Consider the following 16,058-nt stretch of genomic DNA (forward strand, 5'->3'; position numbering starts at 1 on the left):
ATACAAAACAGTCCTCTATGTTTTGATTCTTTGGCAGTTTTGGACCCCCAAGGCAAAAAAAAAAAAATTTGACACATGCCACGTCACTTAGGGTGCCACGTCAGCGTTGACCGAGTCAACAATGGACTGGGGGTCCAAAACTGCCAAAGAATCAAAACATAGGGGCTGTTTTATATTTAAATTAGTTAAGGGTCCATAACCACAACTTTTGAAAAGATAAGGATCCAAAAGTGCAATTAAGCCAATAAGTAATAACTAGGGTATTGAGATAGTATATAAATGGAGTGTAATAACATTACTCCCTTTCATACCTAAATATAGCTTGGTATAAAAATAAGTAATGAAGTTAAAAAGTTGAAAGGAATCCTATATACTAGGAGCGTCACATGATGTCTAAGATAACCCTTCAAAAAATGATGTCTAATATATATAAATTAATCTCATAATTAAATAAGTATGATAAATAAATAAATAAAAATATATAAAATATATTTGCCAACAAAGGTCGGGTCTTGCATCAGACTTCCACAACGTGTCAAACTAATGTTCGAGTCTTGACTTAAAGAAATATTCATGTATATTGTTTCACACGTCTCAAATAGATTATCTCACATAGAGGAAACTTTATAGTGTTAGCCTTTCAATTCATAGTGGAAAGACTCTAATAATTTGGAGTTTAATCCGAATTAAGTAAAATCTGGTCAAATATTGTTTCACCGAAGAATCAAGTTCAGGTTCTCCTGATTCGTTCTTTGGTAAAGTTTATTAACCATTTCAACTCAATCACATTTTTTTTATTGTTATTTTTGTATAATAATAGAAAAGATGTGATAATTCCCGTGAGCTTAGCTCAGTTGGTAGGGATATTACATATTATATATGCAGGAGTTGGGGTTCGAACCCCGGATACTCCACTTCTCCACAATTAAATTGTGTGAGCTCTAGCCTATTTGACAAAAAAAAAAAAAAAAAGAGATGTGATAATCAATTAATACCTTTTACTTCTCCATCACACATGAAATAAATTCATAATATTTGAGAACGTATACCAAAAATAAATGTACCAAAAACTACCTAGAAAAAGATTCATGAATTAATTATTTTTTTAAGGGAGATTCACGAATTAATAATTATCTCCACTTTTTTGGGGAGGAATCTCATCCATATTTTGAAAACTATTTTTTTGGTACAACCATTAGACACTAATTGAATAAGTAAGAATCAAGTTTTGTCTTTTTACCCCATTTTCTACAAAATATCGTACTCAAAAAAGATATAGTTTATATTTGCATATACAGATATGTTAATATTTATTTGTTTTTTCACACCGTACGTGTAGATATTTATTTTATATGTAGTGTTTAAATAATATCTTAACATTTTATATTTGTTTTACGGTTAAATTTTAATTTTTTATACCAACTAATTAATTAAAAATAAGAATTCTAGTTTTTTTTTTTTTTTTTTATTATGTTGATGGGGGTTTCACAGAAATAAATGTGTAGAAAAAACTTTGTGGTGGGGAAATGATAACGAGATGAAAGACCATTTGAGTTGTTGGGGTGGGAACAAGAAAACACTCCCTCCTCATTGGCATCCCAACTTGAAGAAAAATGCTCTTCTTCCAACACCTTTTGCTCATTCTCAATCAAACTTTTTAAAATGCACATGTGTGAGTTAACTCGCGCTAGTGTTAATTATGTTTGACTTAACTCACGCAGTGTGAGTTAACTCAAGCGGAGTGTTTTTTTCATATTTAACACCTACGTGAGTTAACTCACGCAGGGGTATTTTCATGTTTAACTCAAGCGAGTGTTATACCCAGCGTGAGTTAATTCAGGTAGCGCGAGTTAACTCACGCATGAGTATTTTCAGAAGTTTGGTTGGAAGCGAACAATTTTTGTTTGGAGAAGAGAAGAATTAATAAAAAAAAAATTGAAGGAGAGAAGAATTAATAAATTAGACTTCTACAAACTAAATTTCGAGTTTTAACTAGGAGAAGTATCTACATTTATTGTTCCACACTTATGGAATAGGTTTCCTAAAAGTAAAGAGGTTGTGGAAATTAGATGGTTATCTCCTCTTAAGATTGGCTTGGTTTCATAAGTGTGGGGTCAAGCCAACCTTGAGAATGAGTCAACCATCTAATTTCCACAACCTCTTTATTGTAGACCACGTATAGACGGTGGTGCCTCGACGGGATATCGTGGATTATTGAGACATGCCAATGGTGTTTGAATAATAGGGTTTGAAAAAAATTTAGGTACTATGACGACATATGTCTCAGAAGTGAGGGGGTTTATGTGGGTATTTGTTTCTCTTATTTTTCTTCTTCTCTTTTGGATTCGGCTCTGTTGAATTCCAGAAAAGAAAATAAAGATAAAGTATTATTTTTTTAAAAAGATAAAGAATTATCTAATTAAAAAAGATAATAACCAAAATACTTTCAAGATAAAGATATGATTTGGTTTTGAGGGACTTTTTATATAAATTATAAAAAAGAGATATTTTAATATTCAATAATTTAGAAATTAGTTTTTAGAGATAAAAAAATAAACTATTATTTTTAAATAAAAATACTCAAAACAACTTTTAATTTGAAACCATATTTATATTATTTTTCAAAATCTTTTTAAAATTTGTGTCAAAAACAACTTTTAGCATACATATTTTATTTAAAAAATGAACTTTTCTAAAAAAAAAAAGTTATAACCAAAGGGCTCTAAGCAAATTCTTGCAAGTTTCTCTTCACATACATTATAGGTTATTTTAAAAACGAACTTTTCTAAAAAAAGTTTATAACCAAAGGGCTCTAACAAAGCAAATTCTTAAAATTTTCTTTTCATGTGCATTGGAGGAGGTATATCATAAATAACACAACAAATTCTTAGAAGTTTCTTTTCACCTACATTATGGGTATATTATAGCAAATCATGATTTTATTACAATAACAACCCTTAATCAAAAAATTAAAGGTAAATATTGTAAATACATCATAATAAATCATAAGTTTGTTACGATCATACCTTTTAATTTTTTCAATTTACACGTATTTAATTTAAGGACCACCTTTGATTTTTTTTCTTTCACTATATAACCATAGAGGATCAATCATTGCCCCCTTTATTATTATTATTATTTTTTTATAGAATGTTTCTTTTCACATATTTTATTTTAGAGAAATGATATTTGAACATTCATTTGGTGATAATTTTTATGACAACTTTCTCTCTCATACTCACATTATTTTTCATTTTATCTCTATATTGCTATGGTTTCCGTGTCAATACTACTTTTTCTTTATAAATTATGATTGTCAAATAAATTATCATCAAATTAGTTGTTCAAATAACACTCATCTTTATTTTATCAGGATTCTTTTCACTCATATTCATACCAACATCACCGTAGAGGATCATTGATTGCCCCATTTTTTTTTAAATGTTTCTTTTCACATATTTTATTTTGACAAAATTCTTTTCACACACTCATACCAACTTATTAATAATTTTCAAATATTTAAAGGTTTAAATGTGTCATTGGTCCCTGCACTTTCATCAGATTTTGGCATTGGTCCCTACACTTTGTAAAAATATTGGTATTAGTCCCTCTGTTAACTTTCTGTTAAAAAAAACACAAAACCAACGGAGTGCCACGTGACCCAATCATTTCACGCCACGTGGCACCAATATCAATATTTTTACAAAGTGCACGAACCAATACCAATATTTTCACAAAGTGCAGGGACCAATTCAAAAAAAAAAATGTAGGGACCAATGCCAAAATCTGATAAAAGTGTAAGGACTAAAGACATATTTAAACCATATTTAAATTATAAATGTGACAATCAATTGTTTTTCTTTGACAAAGTGACAATCAATTTTTTGTATAACAACAAGAAAGATCCCTAAAAAAAATAGGAAAGATGTGCTAATCAATTTAAATATTATAAACAAAAAAATCAATATTTTAAATTCATTCATTAAATGTTGTATGTGGTTTATAATAAAGATCATATACACTATTAATTGAATGAATATAAAATGTAAGTTTTTGCTTATAATAGAGATCAAAATGTGTAAATGTTATAATAAATATTTTGTATTATTTTAGATAGACGGAATAGCAAAGTCATCGTAAACTCACACTTACAAAGTGGAGCTATCGGAGTTCGAACCCCAATTTTAACGTTTGTCCTAACAATTTCGGCATTTTTAACCGCGTGCCATCGTAATCAATATTTTTGTATACCAATACCAAAGATGTGATAATCCTTGTCAAGTAGCCTATTGGCTAGAGAAATTCACCTTAAAGATGAATAAATTGGCTGTCCGAAGTTCGAACTTCAATCCATATACATATTGTGCATTATTCCTTACCAAATAAGTTAAGCTCATGGAGACATATCTTTTGCTTATGTATCAAGCAAAAAAACAAATCTATAATATTTTGAGAAGCTATCTACCAAAAATATACATATGAGAAACTACCTAGAAGGTGATATTTTGAAACAACGCGTCAAGTTGTGCGAATGCACTAAATAATAACGTGGTCCCCTATGATCCATATTCATCAAATTAATTATAATCCATATTTAGATTCTAATTAAAAAGCAATTAGATAAATAACAATTAATTTTGTTGTCTTTTTTTACCCTTTTTCTATAAAAAAGTTTTTTTTAAAGGAATTTTTCTATAAAAAGTTAAAAACATCGTATTCATAAAAAGATATATTTTTTATTTAAAAAAGTCATAAAAAAAGTGAAGATGAATTTAGTCTTCACAATTTTTTCGTGGTTCAATTTAGTTTTGACAAAAATAAAATTCAAATTATTCTTCACATTTTATAATAATGATAAATTAGTCTGATTCATTATAACATAAGCACAAATTTATCTGAAATACAAAAATTCATCAACTATTTGAGTTTTATTCTTCTATTAGAGATTTAATTTAATCATTCAAAAAAAAATTATGGTCCAATTTAATTCCAATAAAATAAAACACATTTTTTTTATCTAAAGCACACATTATCATTAATTAATTATATATTTTTATACAAAGGACAAATTAGTCAATTAGTAATTATATCAGACAAACTAATTTATCTTCGGCATAAGAATGTACACTGACTAAATTATGAAGGACGAAATTGAATATTCAAACGAAATTTATCTAAATTGTGAAGGACGAAATTGGGTATTCACACGAAAATATATTCATATTTCATATATCAAATGAAATGCTTGTAGAAAGGGTTTCCAATACTTACTTCTTTCGTGTATATATAGGAATCACTTAATCGCTTACACCAACTTGTCAATTAATTAAAATTTCAATTTCAATCAAAGTTGCAGTCTTTATCTCTCTCTCTCTCTAGCTACAACTGAAAGGTGAAATTTTCTCTCTCTATTTTTATTTGTTTGGCTGTTAAGAAATTGAAGCAACTGTCTTTCTTGAATTCAGTGTTTTTTATTAAAAGGGGTTGTTTTGTTTTTGTGTTTGGTTTCTGGGATCAACTCAAAATTGTTTCTTTTTGTTTTTCTGGTGAGTTTTGAAACTAAAAGTTTGTGTTTCTTTTTTTGTTTTTTATGTTGTTTTGTTTGTGGTTTTGTGGCTATGAATGTTTGATTGGTAATTCTTGTTTTTCTGTTTCTTTGTTTAAGATGTTTTTGTTATGTATAGTTCTCATGAAAATAGATGAAGTGTTCATTATAAAAATAAATAGATTTGTGTTTGGTTTGTAAATTGATACATACATGAAACACCGAACACGATACTGACACTAACACATGTAATAATTTGAGAAAATACAAGTATTTGAAGGTAACCACTTACGTCAGTTTTTCACACCGGATGCAACTTCAATCTGAAGTGTTAGGGTTACATAGATATGTGAAATTTTAATGTTTGTGTTTATTGAAACTGGTTTTTTTAGGTGTTGGTAGTTGAATTTTGTTTTGATGTTGTTTGATGAGTGATTTTAATGTTAAATACTTTTCTGATTTGTTTCCCTTTATTTGGAGGATAAACTATAAGGTTGAATACATTGGAAAATTAAAATTTTAATTTAGAGCTTGTTTGTATCGGTTATTTTGAGTTTTTTACGGGCATAAAATTTATGAAAATTTATGATTGTTTGAGAGAACTCACGAAACAGCTTATGACATGCGCATAAGTTGTTTTCAGCTTATTCCCATATGTTATCCAAGATAGCTTATGAACATAGCTTATAGTTTATACAAGACTTTTGTACTTTATGAACTTTTTAGCTTGTGAATTGTGACCTGCATGTCATATAAGTAACTTTTAATTTTATTTAAGTAAGCTTTTAAGATAAACTTGTGAAAATCAGTTTTTCGCTTATTTATGACATAAACTTTGATGTGATGAATCTGTACTGAATAAGTGCTTTATCAAGTTGTTTACACAAACATGTCCTTTACATATATCTTTATACCACTGGTATTGTTTTATCGGTATACTCATTGATGTAAATTACAAAAGTTTAAACAGATTGGTGGACACAAAATGTAAATTATCATAAAGCATAATCTAATTAATGAGTTGTGATATTCCATTGCAGGATTGAAAGATGGGTCAAGCATTAGGATGCGTTCAAGTTGATCAGTCCAATGTTGCTATCAAAGAGCACTTTGGAAAATTCGCTGATGTTTTGGAACCTGGATGTCATTGTCTGCCTTGGTGTCTTGGTTACCAGATTGCTGGTGGATTATCGCTTCGTGTTCAGCAACTTGATGTTAAATGCGAGACGAAAACTAAGGTCGTTTCATTCTTCCTATTTTTTCGCCTATTCTGCTTCGTGATGCTATTATTATTCAGTTGGTGTTGTATGATAAGAAAGTGTTCTGGTTCTTTTGTTAAAAAGCTTTCTAATGAATTTGTTTGAAATCTTGAGAACATTCCGTTCTAAATATTTTCAATGATGATTTCAAAAGTAACAGTTTTCCAACAAGGCTTATCAATGTGTCTCTAATTTTGTCATATTTTTATAGCTTACCGAAAGAATTACATTGATGATATATTTGTTACCAGCTATTATTTTGATCATTGAAATAGTTTAAGTTCTACGTAATTCGTAATTTGAAGTTGAATTTTGGATACCCTTCTTTTTTTTTCCCTACACCTTTAACTTTTGTCTTGATTGCTTTTATTCTTTGGATCTATGCTTTAGAAATTTCCTTTTTCACCTCTAACAAACTGTTTTCACTTCAAGAAAGCATGCTGTTAAACTACTTTTACTTCAAGATGAAGAAAACATACTGTTACATCCTGTGCTTACTTAATGTGGTGGAATATTTCGTATGTGATTGATTTTGACCTGTTGTTAGAATCTGACTCTCGTGAACTTGTTTATTAGGATAATGTCTTTGTGAATGTGGTTGCATCTGTACAATACCGTGCTGTGGCTGACAAAGCGTCTGATGCCTTTTATCGGCTCACCAACACAAGGGAACAGATCCAATCATATGTTTTTGATGGTATGCGCAGTGAATTTCCACTTTTTAAATTAAATTATATGAAATGCCAGTGTAAAATTGTTTTAAACATGCATTCATTGATGTGTTACCACATCGTTATTAAGTATGACAAGTTACACTCATTAACAATGTGCTAACACATAATTTTGGATGCACACATAAACATATTTACACCAACAATTGTTGCGTTATACCGTAATTGATAATTTAGTTGCTTGCTTCGTTAAAAGCTTATGATATTCTGCATTTATTCAGTTATAAGGGCCAGTGTGCCGAAGTTGGAATTGGATGCTGTCTTTGAGCAGAAGAATGATATTGCAAAGGCTGTTGAAGAGGAGCTTGAGAAGGTGTTTATTTTTTTTCTCTGTTTTCATCTTTATATACTCCCTCCGGTCACTATTATAAGCAAAAATCAATTTTTTAGGTTCATTCAATGAATGATGTATCAAGTCTATATTCTTGACCAAATACATCATTTATTAAATGAACCTAAAAAGTTGATTTTTGCTTATAATAGTGACTGGAGGAAGTATAATGTTTCTTAAGTAGATCATTGAAGTTTATAATCATCCTTATTAACTAGTTAGTTCAACTGTAATGTTTCAGGCGATGTCAATGTACGGATATCAGATAGTCCAGACTCTCATTGTTGATATTGAGCCTGATGTTAATGTCAAGAGAGCAATGAACGAGATCAATGCAGGTAAAATATTCTACTTCCTCAACAAAAAAACATTTTGGTAGCATTGTCAAATAGCAGCTATAGTCGTTCTAGCATAATTTGAACAAATAGTTGTTGTTTTGTGATACACTGTCAGTAAAGTGTTGTCAAATAGCGGCTTTTGTGGCGTTATAGTGTTGTGGAATTTTAACAAACCAATATTTTCCGCAATCCACAATTGACAACACTTTGTTTTTGTGTTGGTCTTGAATGGAATAGATGACTGTGTCTATAAGCATGTTTGCACAATGCTGTGATGATTACTTTGTAAGCATGTATTTCAGCTTTTAGGCAAAAAGAACAAAACAATTTAGGATTTACAGTTTTTCAATTTCTTTCATGGTACAGTCTGTCTTCTGGTCCTACATGTGTTTAGATGTTATAACTCTAAAGAACATGTTTGATGTCATTTTTCAACATAACATAAAACCTGCTTTTTATCACTTCTAGGATCCATCTGGATTTGCTTATTTGATCTTATATACTGGTGGTATAAACACTTGTGAGATTGTTTTGGAGAGTTTACAAAATCAACTTATGGCATGCCCATTTGCTATTTTCAGCTTATTTCCATAAGCTTTCCAGAGGCTTATGAAAACAATTTCTAGCTTATATGAAAACAGTTCGACTTTATTTTATCTTTTATTATAGAAGTAGTTTATTCGTAAGCACTTATATGATATAAACTTACACTATAAGCGCTTGATTAAGTTGTTTATCCAAACATGACTCTAGGCAAACCGAACTTTGAAAACATAATTAACTTTGATTCAAACTAACTAAACATCTAGACTTTTACAAAGACTTACAACTAAAATCTCATTTGACAGAAGGTAAAGTCAGTTTTCACACTATTCATCGCAAATCCAAACAAATGCTATATTGGAACAAACTTCTGTGACTTGCATCATGTTCTTTTTTAGTCATTTTTTTGTGTAAATTTTGATTGACCATAGTAATTGCAGTTAATATTCTGATCATTGTTTACAACGATTTAATCAACAGCTGCAAGAATGAGGTTGGCTGCGAACGAGAAGGCTGAAGCAGAAAAGATATTGCAGATCAAGAAAGCTGAAGGAGAAGCTGAGTCCAAATATCTGTCAGGACTCGGTATAGCTCGCCAACGTCAAGCAATTGTTGACGGACTGAGAGACAGCGTGCTTGCATTCTCAGAGAATGTTCCCGGAACAACTGCTAAAGATGTCATGGACATGGTGTTGGTGACTCAATACTTCGACACCATGAAGGAAATTGGTGCATCCTCAAAATCGTCATCTGTGTTCATTCCACATGGTCCTGGTGCTGTCAGGGACATTGCTGTGCAGATTAGAGATGGTCTTCTTCAGGGAAATGCTGCAAACTTATAAGTGCTTATTGGAGTTATTATAAACAGCATATATTATATAGTAATGCTTCTTATGTTTGAATGCTTTGCATTTTTATACTTATATTTTAGAGATGAATATAATACTCTAGTTTTAAAGTCTGAGTGGTAATTTGCAATTTTTCAGTCTTTATTTGTTAATACACTACTATTAGAGGATTATTATTACTTTTCAAGAATATTTTCTATTGTTCCTATTTTATAAAAGAAAGTGTAAATTCTTAATTGTCTATTACTTGATATTTGTTAATTACTGCACACTAATTTAGTTCTATTGGCTTTGAAGTTTGATCTGACATGCGTTGCCATGTAAATTAATGAATAAGAAAACACGAGTTGTCATATTCATTAATTGGTGTGCCAACACATCCATTATGCATATGTAAAATAATATACACCGATAAAGTATATTAATTAAACTCAATTTTATGAAAAATGAGAGATAAAGTGTAAGATCATCACTTTAAACCAAGAAATAATATATTTTTGCTTAAATTTGTCAATTATTTTGTAATCATAGTAAGATATTCTTGGTGATCTCAATGAAACTAGGAAATCTTCACACATATTCGTTATTTTTTCTGAGTAGTTTCCTAATGCTGTATTTCTTTGCAATTGAATGGCTTTGCTTAGTTGAGAGATTTAGGTGCTCATGTCGTGGAAAGTACTTGTGATTGTGATATTTGTGGATTGGTCTGAATAGTTTATGAGGCAATATAAGTTATGAATTTAATTTTTATGCACACATCGGTGTTAAAAAGTTTACACTATTAGCACATCACAATCAATTATGTGCGAGACTTTAAAAGTGATTAAGATAAAAGTCAAACTTTTCTATCGAGTTGATGGTTTTAATTAACTGACAGTATAAAATATCTCTACACTGTCAATGCGTATGAATTAAATTCATAAGTTATTCATTCTAAAGATTAAAAAAAAAATTCATTTCGTAAGTACGACTAAAGTTGAATATTTGTTTTTGTTATGCCGAGACGTAAGGTCAAATATGCAACTATCCACTATTCAACATTTAGTCTGTTATATAGTTTTGCAACTGAACTCTCCAACAACAACAATAACCAAGTCTTATCCCACTAAGTGGGGTCGGCTACATGGATCAAATGACGCCATAGTGTTCTATTAAAAACCATATTTGGATCCAACTCATTGACCTCTAAATCTTTTCTAACTGAACTCTTCAAAGCCAAAAAAATATGATTTCATCAACGCATAATTATGTATTTATATTATGTTTCATAATACACAAGCTAAATTACATCACCATATGCGACAATGCTAAAGAAATGCAAAGTCCAATAGAAATTAGTTGTTCATTATCAATTCTTAAATTGGTTTTTATAGTTTTCGATTGAATCAATTTGAATGTGAACAACATCTTAATTGGCATTTACAATTATTCTCAGTTGCAAACACAAAGTGACTCGAATCTTTTGTTGCCACCAATGGGGCAAAAAACCAAAGATGGAACTAGCCTCTTCAAAGTATGAAAATGATTAATTTCGAAGTTGTACTATATAATCATAATATAAAGAACTAACGATATTTAGAATGGAAACAACCAAGAAAACAACCTTTTTAGAGTAGTTTTGTCTCATGATAACACACCAATGGTGCGTCATAGTAGGTAGCTCGGTTGGTGAACTTAGGGCGTATAAATAGCCCTAAGTTAGACGAGGAGGACCGGGGTTTGAACCTTACAAAACAACATAAGCACCAACCCACTAACATTTGACTATCTAAAACAAAATTGACCAACAAAAATCTACTACATTTGAATCATCATAATCAAGTAAATGCATTAATATCACAACAAAGGAGGAGTAGCATTTGACATAGCCACCATTGCATGACACTGGATGACCATATTAATTTACCTATAATGAGAATTTTTTATAGAATAAAATGATATCCTAAATTATTGAATAATGGCCCCAAACTGGTGCCACATCTTGAATCTTGGATCCATATTCATGGGGCACAACAATAACAAAACAATAAAATGCAACGTATGAAAAGAATAGAAAAAGCAATCAAACAGTAACATTTAGTTATAGAAAGAATTTGTTACTTATTTATACAACGTTGAATCGCTTAAAATGCAATCATCAAAACATCATGAACACTTTTGTCCAATAATAGAACCAACCTCAAAAAACACCAAATTCAGTCTTGAAAGAAAATTGTTGCTTTTGCTAATGACTACCACGACAAATTTGACTCAATTCCTCTCAAGGTTTGAGAGCCAAAGCTATTCCAATTCTTGCACTCTTCTCAATGGCCTTGGTGTCCACCTCACCAGAAATGGTGAAGAATGATTTTGGACGCCACTCATGCTGGATGAGACCGCTTGCTAGTCCGAAGTTGTTGAATCGAAGCTTCGCTGTGGTCAATGAGTCTATTGCATGCTGAGTGCCAAGTGTGAGCGTGTTTTCTTTGGTCGAGAATCGATGTGATACCTCAGCTCCAACAGCTGTTTTGGTAACGGGATTGACGACATGGTAGTATGAAGCATTCAGGGCATTAGCTTTTTCATTCCTGCATACATTTACAATATCCCATATCCCCATATACAAATTTCAATCAGTTCAGAAACAGAACTAAGCAAAAGAATTTTATTGATGCAACTAATAAAACAAAATCACTTATTTCTAATTGGTAACAAACAGGTTCTTAGAGATTAAATTTTAGATATTCTACAGGAAAAAAATAAGTTATTTCGAGTTAGTTTTCCAAAATGAAAATCACTTTTGAAAAAAAAAAATCATCGAAAATAATTTTAAGAGAAGCTACTCAAAACAACTTCATATTTCAAGCAGCTTTTGACATTAGAAGTATCAACTTATCTATGCCAATCCGTCCTTCAAGGTAAAAAAGGATGAATAATTTTTATAATTGAAGTTTTATTTGAAAAAAAACACTGACAAACAGACCCTTATATGTAAAGAGGCAGCTACTGCAACAAAACTGTAATGCATCAACTAACTAGGCAAGGTTGACTAAAGGTAAACAGACAACTTAGAAAATAGGAAACAGAAAACTATTAAATGAATGTTGCCTCTCAAGCTCACAAAATGCGCTTTGAAGCCTTAGAAAATACAATAATCTCCAATTCATTTGTAATTGTAAGAAAAATCAGCTAAAGACTAATTTTAAAATTCCAAAGTTACCACAACGCACCAACATTTCAGATTAAATGCACATCTAGTATCCAACGTGTTGTTGTCCAACACCGACACAACATTGACTTGTGTATTTATATTCAATAACTTCTATTTTCTTAAATAGCATTGGTGTCAACATGTCAATGTTAGTGTCGTGATCAATGTTAGGGTACATGCATGTGTCTGTTGTGCACGTAACTTACATAAATTAGATAGAAATAAGTGACACTTCAATTAGAAACCTTGTGCTAGAAAGGGACGAGTATTACTTACAGAGTCAACGAAGCAATCAAATCGTCTTTGGTGAAGTTCAGCCCAGCATTAAGCCTTGTGAACACGCCAGTTTTAGTGTCATAAGAAAGATCACCACCAAGAGCAACTACATTATTTCCAATAACACCAGAAAAGTTGGCAACTGGGTTTGCTGTCAACCCAATGCTGGCAGAAATTCCAGCATAGTCATGCAAGTACTGAACTTCAGCCTGTTTCATACGGTAATTTGTTTATCAAATTAGTGATTATGCTTTCCATTGGAGATGAAAGAATCTAATAAAAAATGAATGACTTATCTCACCTTTCCAGACTTTAGTTCAGGTTCAGGAATCCTGAAGCTAAGAATAGTCTTGAGACCAGGAGCTGGCTCAGTAACAGTGATCGTTGTGAAGAGCTGCAATTTATATGCACAATTAAACAATTAAGTATAGAAAATAAAGATACAAATAGAATGGGTACATTGCCAATTATTAACTGGCTGCTATGTAGCACGGATACAAACACGGACACCGGACACGACACGACACAGACACGCCGACACAGCTAATAATTTGAAAAAAATCACATAATTTAGTGTTATTACAAGTGTCGGTGTCGGTGTCGTGTCAGTGTCGAACACGACACGCGTCCGACACCCGGACACGCCTAATCCGAGGAGTGTTTGTGCTTCATAGACTGGCTGTAAATAAAAAATAATACACACGGAAGCACAAAGCATGGAAATAAATTCCTAAAATAGCCCCTTATCCCCACTGTTTGCATCTAAATCAAGCCTAAAAAAAGTTAGGGAACATGTAGAAACACAGTTTGCATGTAACTAACGCCTTCCGATTCAAATTTTGCACAGTGACATACTTTCAAATTCATTTTGAAATAGATACTAATTTCCTTCATCAATTAGTAAATGATGTTCGCAAATTGATAACAATTCTATTTTTCATCTGCCATATGGACCTTCTAGCTTAAATTTCAAACTAAGTAGTTAAAATGGCTCAGGCAAACTAATAAAAATTGAGGGAGTGGACCAAACCAGAGTTTTAAAGCCTACAGTCTAACAAAGACAAACAAAAACATAAAACTGCCGAAAACCCGCTTTGCAACAATAGTAATAAAGCACACATATAAAACCACATAAACCGTGGTTTTACACTTTTTTGCATGACAAGTTAAACAGGAACCCAACAGAAAAGTGAATAAAAATAATTACGAGACAAGAAAGAATCATGAACTTACATTAGAATCTGTGTCCACTTTGATATCAGTAGTGACATTCTTGTGCTTCAACTGTGTGTTAATATCAGCCAAAAAAAGCTCGCCTTTCTTGGTACTTGAAGCAGTCAAAGCCTGCATAAACAGCCACAAACAGAGGGTTCAAAGGAGTCAAAGCCTGTGTTAATTTGAGAAAACGGAAGTAATTGAATGCAAATATGTGTCAACGTCGTCTCAGCGTCAAACACATACATGTATCAATCACCAGCAGACACACCTTCAATCTAAAGTATCATATCATATCTCAATACTCATACCACAACACCGCATTGCTATCACAGTAATCAGACAGAGAGTAACAGAAAATAAGAATCATTCTATCAATCAAGCATCATCAGTTCATCACCAAACCAACTGGTCAAACCATAAACACACACAAATTGAATACAATCACGCACACCACAACACAACATTGCTATCAACAACTGGTCAGCTACATGGATCAAATTACACCATAATGTTCTATCATAACTCATATTTCCATCCAACTCATTAATCTCTAGTACATTGCTATCACAATAATAATAAAAAATACCCAATAACAAATCCTGCCTACAATTACAAATCTTCCAATACACCAATCATCCCAACCACCCAAATAACAATAAACAAATCCCAACAAAAAAATTAAAAGAAAACAATCGATTAATCAATACTACTTCACAAAAAATCACAACACAAGTAACCTTCCATGCATCTACAAATCCTCCAATCAGATAAAAAAATCCAACAATTGGAAAGGAAAATAAAAGATTAATCACTAACACCAAAATTGAATATTGGGCCTGTTCGGATTGACTTTTTTTTTAGCTTACAAAATAGCTTATGCAAATAAATAAGCTTTTATGTTAATTCATAAGTTCTCAGCTCTCATTAATGAAAATTGTATCTTCATAAGCTGTTTTTTTTCTTCATAAACTACATTGACAAGCTTATCAGTAATACATAAAAGCTTATTTATTTGCATAAGCTGTTTTGCACAAGCTAAAAAATAAGCCGATCCAAACAGACCCATAATCTAACTAACACCACAACACAACATTGCTACCACAATAATAATCAATGATACATTAAACACCACCCAAAAGATCAATTTTTTCCAATAAAACAATCATCCTTAAAACCCAATAGCTCAAATCAAAAAATTACAAATCAAAACAAAAATAAAAAGATTAATCACAAAGAACAGAAAAAAAATGCAATTAAAAAAAACTCACAATTCCAGTAGGTGAATAAGTAGTGAGAGTGAACTTCTGGTCAGTGTTGTAATCCTTGTAAAGAAGATCTGAAATATAACAACAAAAAAACACAATATTAGTCCAAATTTCTTCAAAAATATATTAAAAAAGAAGTTAAAATTGGATTCGGAGAGAGAGTAAGAAAGAGGGTACCTCTGGCTTTTTTGCCGATGTCAGAGTAGAGACCTGGACCCTTTGACATTGTTGGTTGTTGAGAGAGAATTGGAAGATCAAGAAGAAGAAGAAGAAGAAGAAGAGGAATTAGGGTTTTGAAGTGAACGGTGTTTGGAGAAAAGGGTATAAATATAATCCTTTTTTGGAAAAATTATTATTTTGTTTTATATTATTGTTTTCTGGGTTTTTTTTAAGTGGATGTGGACCGTTTGATGGGAAAGTTGGAAAAGTTGTGACCGTTTGATTGATATTTTTCTCTATGATTGGATTTGGATTTGTTGTTAAATTGCACGCATGGGAAACGAGTTGTTTGGGT

General features: G+C 31.3%; 2 protein-coding genes across 3 annotated transcripts; one reads left to right on the forward strand and one right to left on the reverse strand.

Moving 5' to 3' along the window:
- Positions 1-5,236: 5,236 nt before the first annotated feature.
- Positions 5,237-9,839, forward strand: LOC25495273 (hypersensitive-induced response protein 1). 2 transcript variants are annotated; one of them, XM_024786075.2, is made up of 6 exons: positions 5,237-5,392; positions 6,586-6,783; positions 7,381-7,501; positions 7,757-7,848; positions 8,108-8,204; positions 9,228-9,839. In XM_024786075.2, the coding sequence occupies exons 2-6, from the start codon at positions 6,595-6,597 to the stop codon at positions 9,587-9,589; spliced, it is 861 nt and encodes a 286-aa protein (XP_024641843.1). In that variant the 5' UTR covers positions 5,237-5,392; positions 6,586-6,594; the 3' UTR covers positions 9,590-9,839. The 2 variants fall into 2 exon arrangements, with proteins under 2 accessions (XP_024641843.1, XP_013450931.1); XM_013595477.3 differs by lacking the exon at positions 5,237-5,392 and adding an exon at positions 5,469-5,546 and having other exon boundaries at positions 9,228-9,838.
- A 1,799-nt stretch (positions 9,840-11,638) lies between these two features.
- LOC25495274 (outer plastidial membrane protein porin) lies at positions 11,639-15,881 on the reverse strand. Its single transcript, XM_013595478.3, has 6 exons — positions 15,722-15,881; positions 15,548-15,615; positions 14,295-14,405; positions 13,363-13,455; positions 13,062-13,270; positions 11,639-12,162 (listed from the first exon to the last, which is right to left on the reverse strand). Exons 1-6 carry the CDS (start codon positions 15,768-15,770, stop codon positions 11,856-11,858), a joined length of 837 nt encoding a protein of 278 aa, XP_013450932.1. The 5' UTR covers positions 15,771-15,881; the 3' UTR covers positions 11,639-11,855.
- Between the last annotated feature and the right edge of the window lie 177 nt (positions 15,882-16,058).

This window comes from Medicago truncatula, chromosome 6, assembly GCF_003473485.1.
Source record: "Medicago truncatula cultivar Jemalong A17 chromosome 6, MtrunA17r5.0-ANR, whole genome shotgun sequence".
Lineage (NCBI taxonomy): Eukaryota > Viridiplantae > Streptophyta > Magnoliopsida > Fabales > Fabaceae > Medicago > Medicago truncatula.

Bases quoted from the DNA above. Each gene is read 5' to 3' on its own strand.
- LOC25495273 (XM_024786075.2), top strand. From the start codon at position 6,595: ATGGGTCAAGCATTAGGATGCGTTCAAGTTGATCAGTCCAATGTTGCT. The intron at 7,502-7,756 runs GTATGCGCAGTG...GCATTTATTCAG, and splicing joins CCAATCATATGTTTTTGATG to TTATAAGGGCCAGTGTGCCG. The intron at 7,849-8,107 runs GTGTTTATTTTT...GTAATGTTTCAG, and splicing joins TTGAAGAGGAGCTTGAGAAG to GCGATGTCAATGTACGGATA.
- LOC25495274 (XM_013595478.3), bottom strand. From the start codon at position 15,770: ATGTCAAAGGGTCCAGGTCTCTACTCTGACATCGGCAAAAAAGCCAGA. The intron at 15,616-15,721 runs GTACCCTCTTTC...GTTATATTTCAG, and splicing joins CATCGGCAAAAAAGCCAGAG to ATCTTCTTTACAAGGATTAC. The intron at 12,163-13,061 runs GTAAGTAATACT...AAATGTATGCAG, and splicing joins TTGATTGCTTCGTTGACTCT to GAATGAAAAAGCTAATGCCC.